The sequence below is a fragment of the Pteronotus mesoamericanus genome, unplaced genomic scaffold (genome assembly GCF_021234165.1).
Source record: "Pteronotus mesoamericanus isolate MK-2021 breed Mesoamerican mustached bat unplaced genomic scaffold, CSHL_Meso_final contig_2, whole genome shotgun sequence".
NCBI lineage: Eukaryota > Metazoa > Chordata > Mammalia > Chiroptera > Mormoopidae > Pteronotus > Pteronotus mesoamericanus.
In genome coordinates, this window is record NW_026555084.1 from 23,206,046 (window position 1) to 23,218,587 (window position 12,542).

The 12,542-nt window shown below is 47.4% G+C and overlaps 1 protein-coding gene across 1 annotated transcript in view; it reads right to left on the reverse strand.

Annotated features, from left to right (window-relative positions):
* Positions 1 to 11,590: 11,590 nt before the first annotated feature.
* Positions 11,591 to 12,542, reverse strand: part of UBE2D2 (ubiquitin conjugating enzyme E2 D2) — a 44,397-nt gene continuing 43,445 nt past the window's right edge. Inside the window, exon 7 of the mRNA XM_054568364.1 lies at positions 11,591 to 11,694. Coding sequence (XP_054424339.1) covers positions 11,649 to 11,694 — 46 coding nt within the window. The 3' untranslated portion in view covers positions 11,591 to 11,648. The remainder of the gene's footprint in view (positions 11,695 to 12,542) is intronic.

The following is a 12,542-nucleotide window of genomic DNA, read 5'->3' on the forward strand; positions in this document are numbered from 1 at the left end:
CTTTCCCCCTCCCTTTCTTGGAGGGGACAGCTTGGCACTCAGGTAGCCCAGCTGTCAGCTGGCTGAGCCTGCTGGACTTGTGTCCGCAATCCTTCCCCTACTTTGGGCAGTAGCCCCCACTGGCTCTGAGGCCTGCCAGCCCTACCCCCAGCCCAACACCAGCACAGAGGGGGGCAGCAGACATTGCCAGGGCACCAAGGGAAGTGAGGAGGCTGATCATCCATGCTGGTTCCCCCCACCTCAAGCTGGCTGGACAGAAGGCCATCCAGGCAGCCCGAGTACCCCCCACGGCCGTACCAGCCCCCTCACCCCCATGCTGTGTAGTCCAGCAGTGAGTTGTTGGCACCAAGCCTGGCGCAGCTGAGCAGTGACACCAAGAGTCCTGCCATCACGCAAGCAGGGTTCCCTCCAACCTGGCAGTTGGGGCGATGGGGGCCGAGGGGAAAGGGCGTCTCCCATCCTCCTCGGCCTGAGGTAGCTGGGGACAGGGTCATTGTGGACACTTCTTTGGCATTCCCATAGGTCCTGGCTGCCCCTCCAACCCAGGGGGCTGGTCCTCAGGTAAGACCCATGGTTCTCAACTATGGCTGATTTTGCCTCCCAGGGGACAATGGGCCATGTCTGGAGACATTTTTGGTTGTCACAACTGCTGCTACTAGCATCTAATGGGTGAGACCGAGGATGCGGCTAAACATTTTATAATGCACAAGACAAAGAATTAAATAACCCCATATATCAACAGTGCTGAGGTTGAAAAACTGTGGGAAGAACTTTTCTGACTAGTCTGAATACGAGGCAGGAGGTTCCACACACATACACAAGGGCCAAGGCTCAGCATCCCCCACCCCCACAGGCAGAGGGTCCTTCTGCCATTCTGGCTTCAAAGGCCCCTTGTGGCCTGAGGAATGAGGTGTGCAGCTTGCCTGCTCACCTACCTACCCACCAGCCTCTGGGCTTGTTAGAAAAAGTGTGCCCACGATGCTGGAAGGTTGGGGGAAGGGCTGTCAAAACTCTTCACTGCCATGGAGGGGACTCAGGCATATCACACCTACCAGGCAAGCTCTACAGAGCTGTCTTCCCAAGAGGGTTCTTCCCAAGCGTAGGGGCTGCCCTGCCCCTCCAGATCCATTCCCAGAGGGCTGTCCCAGCCTGTGGCTGGTTTGAAGTTCTGGTCTCCTCCTCCTCATTTCCCCACCACCTCCCATTTCTATTTAGGAGGCAGCCATGGTGGCTCGGCTCCTGTCTCTGGTTTCCTAGGGAGCTCTGCTGAAGCAGCCCAGCCTCCGTGGGTCCATCTGTCAGGGAGGCTGTTCCGCCCCATCGATTGCTATTCCCAGGGGGCTGTGCTGCTTGAGGGACCCAATGTGTTGGCCAGATAGGAGGGAACCACACCGATAAGAGGGAGTGGGGGCAGCTTGGCAACAGGCAGAGCTGAGGGGGACTGACACTTCAATGAGAAGGAACAAAGCTAGACAGGCATGAGAAATGCAGAGGGCCAGCGGCAGCAAGACAGGACGCTGGCTGGAATGACCCCTGAAACCAGCTGGTACCCTCAGGACCCAGTTTTACCAAACTCCCACCTGCAGAGACAAAAACAATAATAGCTGACATTTATTGAGCAGGAACAGAGTGCCCAGCACAGGGCTGGGGACTTTGCACACCTCCGCTTTCATTTGAGGCGCACACCCACCCAAAGCAGGTGGTTCTTCTCTGATAGGGGAGAAAGAAGCCCAGAGAGGTTGCAACACTTGTCAGCAGCCACACACAGGAGCTGGAGGTAGATTTGGAGGCAGGTCAGCCTGGCCCATGGCTGTGCCCCAGCCCCAGCCCGCCAGCCAGGCCTAGGGAGAGGAGGTGTGTCTACCCAGGCAAGAGGCCCTGCCCACCCTCCCCATGGAGCCACCTCCTCCCCTGGGCACTGTGACATCTGCCCTGCTTCCCGGCACCAGACAGCTGCCCAGAGCCACGTCAGCACTTCCACCGGGGAGCCTGGAAACTGACTCTGGCCCCTGGGCAACGGGGGACCAGGCGGGGCTCCCAGTCCCCGACTGGGTGGCTCTAAGATAAGAAAGGGTGACCCACTCAGCAGAGCAGGCAAAGGATCTTGTGACCTTGGGCCACACCTCTCTTAAGCCTCAGTTTCTTCTGCTCGCCTGTGCATGAGTGGGTGGTGGGTAGCTGCAGCTTTGAGAAGGGGCTCAAAAGAGGATACAGCACCATCCTGGGTGAACAGACAGCAAACATTCCCACGCAGCCAGAGTGGTGGAATGAACTGGCTGTGTAATAGTGTGATCAATTGTACGGTTGTGTGGGACTGTCCCGGGCAGCCTGTGACCTGCAGTCCACTGGGGCCAGGTGGTCATAGCGGGGCTGCTCATGAGGGTGAGGGAGAGGGTGAGGAGACGTCCATGCTGCCCAGGCCCGCACACTGGCAGGCTGAGGCCAGAGATAACCGGGCCTCCTGGAAAATCATTAGCATGTGTTTGGGACACGTTAAAGTTGGCCGCCCAGACCCCCCTCCATGCACCCCTCCTGCTCCTACAGCTCCCAGGGCCCAGCTCAAACTGGTGTGGTAACAACATACACCCATCCAGAGAAGGAAGGGGCCTGGGTGCCAGGCAGGCTGTAGGAGGGGGGCGTCCTGGCATGGTGTTGGTGCTCCAGTCCACGCTCTGGTCGATCCAGGCCGGCTCTTGGCAGCGCCCGTGCTGGCAGCAGCCCAGGGAGTGTGTGGAAATGACACCGCCAGGGCGGCAGAGATCCCCCCTCCTGACATTGGCTGGAAAGTGGAGCAGCTCGTCAGGGACAATCAATGGCGATCGATTGCTGCACCGCTCTGGCGGACTGTGCGGGGGAGGGGAAGCAGGGGCTGAGGTCAAACAACACACAAACCCGCAAAGGGGAACAGCAGCACAGAGGGGTCACACGGACACACAGTCTGTAAGGGAAACACTACTATGGGCCACCGCCACAAAGGAGGCACACTTACCACACGTTACACCACACAACAGTGGGACACACAGCGGGGTCAAACAAATGGTTCACATGTATACATATAATAGGGTCACATACACACAATGATACAGTTGGTCACACCATCACACAACCAGTTAATTTCACCACAACAGGGCCTCATACCAGAACAGATGACCTACACTAGACACCCACATCACCAGGACACAAAAATGAGTCATACGTTCCACTAGCTGGTCTCAACCACACAAACAGTAGGGAGTTATATACTGTGGCTGCACAACAGTCACACAACAAAGCAAAAAAGTCACACAGCCAAATTACACATCATCACCACCATCTCAAAGAACGTTATCAAATGCGTATCACACTGCAACAATACAACTGTGCCCCATGTTGGCAACACAATGAGATCAAGAGCCCAAGTTATACAGCAGAGACAAAAATACAAGTTGTACCCCAGCAGCTAAAACACAGATGCAGCTGTGTCACATCCCCCAACATGAATATAATGTGGCATAATAAACACATACTGTGGCACAAACTGGCATTAACTCAGAGAGCCAGGTACCTAGTAAGTTCTCAAAACAGAGGGTCTTGGGGTCATAATTAATGGTTATATATTAATAAATCATAGCAATATGGCTACCATTATTATATATATAATAATCTACCATTACACACACCTTGGAAACACAAGTGTCACAAACACAAGTCCCACTGCCGCACTCACCCACATAGTGGCCACACGTTTTATCACTTCCCCTAGTCAACAGCCATAACGGCCACATACACACAGATACACTGGGACTTTGGTGGGGAAACCCCCCCCAATCTCTCACCAGGTGCATAGCTATTGACCCTATTTCCTGCCACTCTCGAAAAGTTGTAGAACACAAAGCACCTTCCACGTAACAGTGATCCAGTGACACAGGGTTCTGGAGCATCCCACATAAACTCCTTAAGGACCATCCCTGATCAGTCACTCTCTCTATTCCATGGTTTCCCCCATACACAAACTGAGGCATCAGTTCTAGAGCCCCAAGCTCTCCCTAGTCCAAATCCAAAGCACAAAACAGAACTAGCTCCTGATCTCGGTCATCGCCCCCTGCCCCTATTCCCAGTGGTACCTATGCAAGGGAGGAGGGCCAGACTGTCATTCCATCAACACACCCTTATAGGCCACTCCTGTGGTTCCAGTGTTGGGCCAGCAGGGCTGTAGCCCTTAACTTCCTCCAGTGAAGGCCTGGGTCTTCTTAAGGGTTTCCAGGAATCCCCTGAAGCCAGGGAGCTCCCCCTAAAGGTTTCACCAGGGAAGACTTCAAACATTCCCTAGTTTTGCCTTGTTGTGTGACCTTGGCTAGTTCCCCAAACTCTGTGTACCTGGATCCCAAATCCTGCTGCTCATCCAAGACTCCCAATAACCCCCTACCACGTGTACATGTGCACATGCACACATACGCGGGCGCACACACTCACACAGGCACTCTTTAACTAGAAGAGCTGTATGACCACTAGGTGGCCTGTGACCTATGATGGGGAAACAAGGATCCTGGGCTGTGCACAATGCTACAAATCACCCATGGCTCATCCCTTACCCTCTTCTTTCGGGTAGGCCTGGAAAACAAATGGGGGAAGTCTGGCCTCCCTTCACATTACCCCCCAAAAGTGGCCCATGACTGGAGGCCACCCTTCCTACCACCAGCTCCAGGCTTTTTTTTTTTTTTTTTTACCAGATGGGGTAGCTGGACTCCCCTTTTGTCCCCCAAGAGAAGCAGTTGGACAGACAGACCCTGGGCAAGGACACACAGGCTGGCTAGGCATATCCATCCAAATGCCTACCCAGTTTGTGGATTCACTTACAAGCCTTGCCAAGTGGGTCCCAAAGGGGCCCAGACAGCCTGGTGAGTCCCTGGTTATCCCAGGAGCTGGTCCTGCTCCAAGAGAAGCAAATCTCTGGCTTGTACAGGAACCCAGGAAAGATGTCCCACTGTCCATGCCTATCTCCCTGAGCCTGTAAGCACCCACAGCCACAGCCCTCTAATTTGATAAGGGCATTTCCCACTAAGCATTGCCTATGGGCTAGGGAGGGAGGGTGGCATTTCCTACATAAGAAAATCAAGTAAAGGAAAAATAAATTGGTTGCCCAACAATATACAACTGAAAAGTCATGGGCCTGTGATTCAAACCCAAACTTGACTCTTGTTCCTCAAAGGCTATACAGCTTAGGCTCACACCCACATGCATAAACACTAAGGAATGTTCATGCTCACAATTCTCACACTCTCACAAGTTCCTGCACACATGGGCAGCCCCCTCCTGCACATACACACACAGGCCGTCCCACACTCTCCCACGCCTGAGGCCTGTCAGCCACATTCTCCACGGCTCCCTCCCTCCAACAGGGACAGGGGCAGGCAGGAGTCCACATTCCCAGGTTTCCGCCCTGACCCTGACCCCCCCTCCCCAGTCAGAGCACACATTCCTCCTGCTGCAGCCAGATAACCAGCCCCAGGGGGAGGCCTGGAGGAAAGCAAGGCATTCTGGGGCCAAGCTGCTGGCCCTACTCTGGGCTGCCTAAGCCCAGCTCTATTGCCTGTGTCTGGCATGGAAGGAGCCAGCTTTCCCCACAAGGAACTGCTACTTCTCTAGCCAGGCTACACTCAAAGATGCCCTCCTTATTCCAGAGACTTTCTTAGGTACTGAGCTTCACGCTCCAGAAAGGGCCCCAAGGGGTTTACCAACTCACCTTTCGGATGTAAAATCTCTTACAAAGTTAGGAACTAGAACAGAACCTGGGGAGCCCCTAGGACTCCTCTCTCCCTCCTCCCTTAAAAAGTCTTTCAGCAGGGAAAGCCTGGGCTCCAGGCACCAACAGCCCCAAGGCAGCTTTCCCCATCTAGGAGGCAGTGGGGGTTAATTCTCACATCTCTAGTTGGGGTATAGCCACTTGGCGAACTCAGCAGATCTGGAGATATTTGCATACCCAGATGGCCAAGTCTGGAATTTCAAAGAATCCCCCAAGAAGAGGCAGCTGGCTTAGGGGTAGTGGCCCTGGAGGCTCACAGCTGTTGGGCTGGAAGACTGAGGAGCCTGGGACCCCAAAACACAAGGCAGACTGGAAAGGACAAGAGAGCATTTCCCAGGCTTTATCACTAGCCCCCAGGCCTCCATCCCTCAGGGTATGAGAAGCCATGTTCTGGTTTCCCAGAGTACACAAACAGGCAAATGAAACTGGGATAGTTGGCTGGGGTCACAGGGACTGCCTGCTTCTGGGGGGAAAGCAACAGTGGGCACCACAGAACTGCCAGAAATATCAGATCCTCTCATTCACATGAAGCAATGGAGAAATCTTTTAACCCCATGAAACCTGCAGTGAAGTGGACAAGGCCCTGGCCTGGACCCTACTGACCACTCCACACACAGGGATATGGCTGTTGTACCATTTCGGGGAGGCGGCGGTGGCAGCGTCCTGACACTTCTGGCATGACTTAGGCTAGAATACTAACCTGTTTCCCGCCTGTAAGCAAGCTTATGATGGAGCCTTACTGAGCTAGACACTGGCCCATCCAGTTCTGGATAAACTGAGAACAAAGCCAAACCCAAGCAGGCCTCCACACCCCAACAAAAGCCCCTCTCAGGTTCTATCCAAGCGGATTTACTGACCACCCACCTCACGGTTGTTAGTTGTGGGTCACCACTGCCCTCTGCTGGCCACTCAGGCACTAGCATCCACTCCAAGCAAATGGACTCCAGACACATTCACCATCACTGGGCACAGAAACTTCTACCCATCTCTCACCTTAAGTCAGGTGTCAGGGCAGGATAAGCAGAGATGAACCCATGGACACAGTGTGTCAGAGAAGGAATCACTAAGGAATTCAGCACCGCTCACCAGAATTTATACGTGAAACTTCCAAAGGAAATGCCCTTTCTATCCACCTTGGGGGTTGATTTGATCTCACCCTCAAGAAAAATAGTACCTGACCCCATAACTTCCCCTTACCCCTTCTCGTATGCCCTCTCTTTGTCCCCAAAGGAGGGCCCGACTGAGATGACCTAGAACCATCCTCCCAAAAATGAGAAAGCTTTGGTTCCCATGGCTTTTTCTGTCACATTGCAGCAGGTGACTGGAAGTCCCGTGTGCCCTCTGAAACAAGGTAAACTCCCCTCAACTCTTAGTGCAACACCCTGCAAGCACCCACGCCTTTAAAAAAAAATTTTTTTTATTGGTTCTAGAGAGAGGGGGAGAAAGAGAGGAAGAGAAACATCGATGTGAGAGACATCAATTGGTTGCTTCCTGCATATGCCCCAACTGGACACCAAACCCACAACCCAGTTGTGTGTCCTGACTGGGAATCAAACCGACACCCTTTAGGTTTGCAGGATGAGGCCCAACCAACTGAGCGGTATCAGACAGGGCAAGCACTACTTGGTACCTTTCAAAGATGGCAGTGATGTTGACCTCTGAGGTAGGGTTAATCGCTAAAAAAGACCTAACCAGTATAGCTGCTTAATTAGCCAGGGGAAGTCCAGCCACTCCTGCTGTCAGATGGTGCTGGGTCAGGCTGTATTTGTGAGCTGTTTCTACAAACCTCCAAAGGGGCCCCAAGCTTTGGAGCTTCCAAAGCTACCTTAATTTCCTATGGAAAACCTCAAAGCTGAGAAAGCTGGCAGTTTGTGGAGCGGTTGGTCCGGAGGTCAGCAAAGCTAAACTCTCCCTACTCATTCTCCATCTCTAGGGGCCCTACGATTTATGGTAGGGGTGTACCTTTTATGAATCAAGATTATTCAGGACTTTGGAAGAAATTAAAATAGAACAAGTGGCTCAGATCAAGGAGAGATCGGTGGCTGGGGAAATGGTAGCTACCACACCTCATATCCTCGTAAGTCTGAAAAGGAGCACATTTACCAAGGCTGGCACTGCTCTGCCCTAGACAGCAGTCACCGGAGGCCTGGCTGGGCACTTAAGTGGCTTCTTCTTGGCCTTTCCAAACGTAATCAACCATTTGGTTTTAGAGTACATTGTGTAGGGCAATCCTGAATCCTAGCTCTGAAAAAGGCCATTCTACCAATAACTTCTATAAGAGGTTAAAAACAAAAAACCCAGGCAATTGAAAATTATTAAGCTGCTGTCTTGATGCTAAGATATTTATACAGCTCTACATCTACTAAGAGGCAGATTACACTTTGCCTCTGATCAGGTGCAGCTCCACAAACATTTCAAAGATGAAAAGTGATCCTTTTTAACAAAAATGTCTACTTCTGCCTCAACCAGCCCAGGAGCAGTCACTGAGAAAGGGAAAAAGCTGCTTGGTGATTGTGTTATATATTCAGTCACTGAGGCCCAAGACCTTAAAGGCTTTAGTAGTGAGTCCCAACTTTTGAACTTTCCCACTTATATTGACTAAGATAAAGTAATCGCGTGGCCAGTTTTCATATTTTAAGGCCATCTCAGGAATTGGCCCAAAAATATTCAGAGGGGCCTGATTACTAACCACTTAGTAATCGGAAAAAGATTAGGAAAATCCCTTAGGAAAAAGATTTAGAGGCAGGCTTCTGCAGGGTCAAGAACTCAGAGCTACTTTTCATTTAAGTGCATACACAGCATAAGGAAATTAAATAGGGAGCAGGTTCCAGGAGTGTCCCCAAGGAAGTTTATTTTCTCCTCTTAGATGTGTATGAATGTATATTTGATAGCTTACTACCTTCACAGTTATTTTCATATTAAAAATCTGCCTTCTCATATAACATCACACCCACCAAAATAACCCATCACTTGAAATAGACTGTTTACAAATGGAATCAAAAGGAGATAATGGGTCCTTAACACTGGTGACAATTTTCTGCAGGGATAATAAAAAATGTTTATTCCAGAGTAGGAAGAAAAGATATATTCATAACCCAGAAGACCCAGGAACCAAAGAAAGTTCTTCTATAGTTCTTCTATTAACACCTAGCCACTGAGTGTTAAGGGGTACTGTACAGCAGACTGAGACAAAATCCAGTTTCACTTTAATTGCAAACAAGGGTCAGTTTATAGGCATTTCCAACTGTAATTTAGAATACATTTCTCCTGACAATCTACCTAGGGCTCAAAATAACTTGTTGAAGCAAAGAATGACTAAAAAAGCTGAATAATGGAGAAGCAGAAAGACTGCCTCTATTGCTAGATCAGGGCAGAGAACATGGGTCCCTCTCTCTGACCACCACATCCTTCTCTTTGCAGCCCTCCTTCCAAGTCTTTGTACTACAAAGTGCAGAAACCAGCCAGTAGGACAACGCTATCTTTGACCACTGGCCAATAACAGAGCATGCAAGTACCTGAAATCATGTAGCTTTACCAAAAGAAACTACTCCAACTATAACTTGACAAAGCATTCCACATAGTTAAGCAGCAAAACAAAGGGAATCCATACAGTAGACATTCCCTTGTAACCAATGCCTTACCAAGATCATCAGGGTTACTACAAATGCGTTTTCACATGTGATAAAGCCAAGATAGTCCTGTAAAAAGCAGTCTGATCCCTGGAGTGACACTTTTTTTTTGAGAGTGGCCTTCCTGAGGCTTCATTCTGACCAAGGCATGTATACATAGACTGGACCAAATATGGTCCATACTCCAATGAGCAAAACCAAACTGCGTTGAAGAGTCTAATGTGACCATGTAAACCCTTTCATTAGGCACCTGTACACCAGAATAATGGTTTTCACTTAGCTCTTAAAAAAATACTTAAGAGCACTTTTGCAAAAGTATTTACATTATGACCTAATAAATGGTAATTAATGGGCTAGGCTCTAAGATGACACAGAACTGGTCGTCAGGGCCTGTGCAACTGACCCCTAGTCAATGATATAGTTAACAGCAAGTCAAAAACTGATGAATTCCCACTTGCCCATGATACTGAGAATACAACAGGGTAATTTTAGACTACAGCTCATACCTTTGCAAGGTCAAGAATGCTAGAAATACTACTAAGTAGCCAGCAGCTAAAATGCAACACTTTTAAGAGTTTTCAGGTTATGTTAAACTTTAGTCTGAGATGGAGGAGTAGTGGACACTGAGAGATAAGACAAGTTGAACAAGTTAAAAACCAAAAGCAGTGGACATTTATTCCTCAATTTTTGTGCAAGAGTGTAAAGATGCATTTGAAAGAACCTGATGGCTAGTGAGCACCAGCCATGGCCTTCAGGCTGGCTCGGTTTACAATTAGATTAGTAGAGGGAAAAAAAGGTAACTTGCCTAGTTCACATGAATGATGTTTCTGGCAAACACAGTTGTTTACAAGTTTCAAACTACATTTTACTAGAGTCAAAGAACGACTTCAAAAAGCCACATACAGTACAATTTAAAACTGAATGAACATCCTGCAATGTTAGTGCAAAGTAATTAATGTAGACTATCCAATACAAGATTGTGCTCATGTTTCCCAGGTTTAGTCAATGTTGCTCTTTTACAATCACAGAAGCTTAACTTACCAAATAGCAATGCCTTTGTTTTATGTCCTATGTACCAAGGGAATGTCACAAGATTTTGGTGAAATGCAGCTTAGTTTCATTAATGAAGCAAATTTCTTATTTAGTTTAACAGTCATGTTCCTGGAATACTGCACATATAAGTTTCATGGAAAAGCTTTTAAGCTTATGCCCTTATCTTGTTCAGTAAAATTACTCTCAAGATATCCTTTTTACTATGTAAACTGGAATTGTTTCATGGTTTTGAAAAGTAACCATTATAAATGAAAATATTTCATAGGTGGGGGATAATCCACCACTAATCTCAGCTAGATAAAGTTCTTAAAATCAAAAAGCCCAGTCACACAAAATTATATGTAATGACTGTAGTAATCAGTTTATTACACAGATTAATCATTCTTGAACGTACAAGCTCCAGAGGAGCAACTGGGTCTTTAAATATACACAAGTATTTCCATCAAATGAATTTTCACCCTTTTCCAGAGAGACCTAAGCAGTTAAAAACATAAGAAAAATAAGAGCTATTAGCTATATTAACTGAGAAACCACATACAAACCAAAGAATATGAAAGAGAAAAAGAGGGGCTGAAAGGACAAGGATTAAAGGGTGGGGAGATGTAAGAGGTGGGAACAAAGCCCATCACAATTTATGTACTAATAGCTCCAATCCAGTTAAACTTAGACCGTAAAATGGTAGGTTTTAATCTGGTTGGTCATAACTTTCACCTAAGACGTAGGTCCTTCAGCATAAATGAATACAGAAACAGCTTCATGATCTTCGCCTTGCTTTTCATATGTTTTGAGTTAAAAGAATTTCACTTAAAAACCATCTCCTATACGTCAGTGGAGCTTTTCTTCCCCATCCAAGCACACACCATACCCACCACCCCGCACCTTGCTGTTATCCAAATTTAAGTCAATAGGAAAGCTTTTAGTCTCACACCTAGGTTACGCCTGGAGAACTGGCTTGTCACACACACACTTCTCTGCTAGGAGGCAATGTTGGTACAGAAGTACAGTATTTCTAGTTTGTTGTTCCAAGTATGTACAACACGCAGAACTGCTGTATCAGGTAAACATGTGCACAGGGGAAGATGAGGCGTGGGCTCATAGAAAGCAGTCAAATGGAAATCAAAAGGACTTTCTCTTTCAGAGTTCCCCTATCTTTATTTGTAGATGTTATCCAATAATTTCTTTAATTACATCGCATACTTCTGAGTCCATTCCCGAGCTATTCTGTTGTACCTGTACACACAAAGAGAAGCTTAGCTTTAACATAGGTGAGGAGTCAGTTAGAAGGCAACAGATTTCATTCATTATCCCATGTAGTAACTCCCCACCCCCTGCCCCCAGTATTCCTTTATTAAAAACCCGTATAGTAACTTGAGGGGGTAAATGTACCATACACTCACACAAAGCTATCTTTTTACCCCAAATTTTAATAAGAATTTATTCAATGATAGTGGGAAAAAAGCTGTAAAATGAAGAACAATGCCCTGTAAATGCTACTAATAAAGGATTCTGATTAAATTTTAGCATTTGCTGGTGTACCCTTGTTCTATACTTGACTGATCTTATTTCTAAAGATCTTTCACCCATGTTCATTTATTTGGAGTTCTTTAAACTATATACTTCTACATTATATGATTCTTGAAAACATATACTAATAGTGATTAAATTGATATAATACTTTCCTGTCTTAATAAAATAACTAGTTCTGGAAAAATGCATTTTAATAATTTGGTTTCTAAAACAAGTGACTCTATTGCTCCCAAAGAACATTATAGTAGTAAAATAAGCAGGGCAAAGGATTCTATAATTCTTTGATTTATAGGGCAAGTTCTTCTGAACATTGTCACCACAATGGCTTAGGAAATGTCTTTTGGTAGGCATTTGTGCCCACAACTCTAATATTTGACAAAACGGTTCTCCAATAAAAACACTTTATTTGAATAAAATCACAAATAGAAAAAAAAGGGTGACCTAGTTTTATTCTGAATGTACCCATAAATACATGACTACAGATACTATTCATACCAAAACACAGACAAAATTCAACTAAGAAACTGCTGTTGCAATCCCCCACTGCCCCA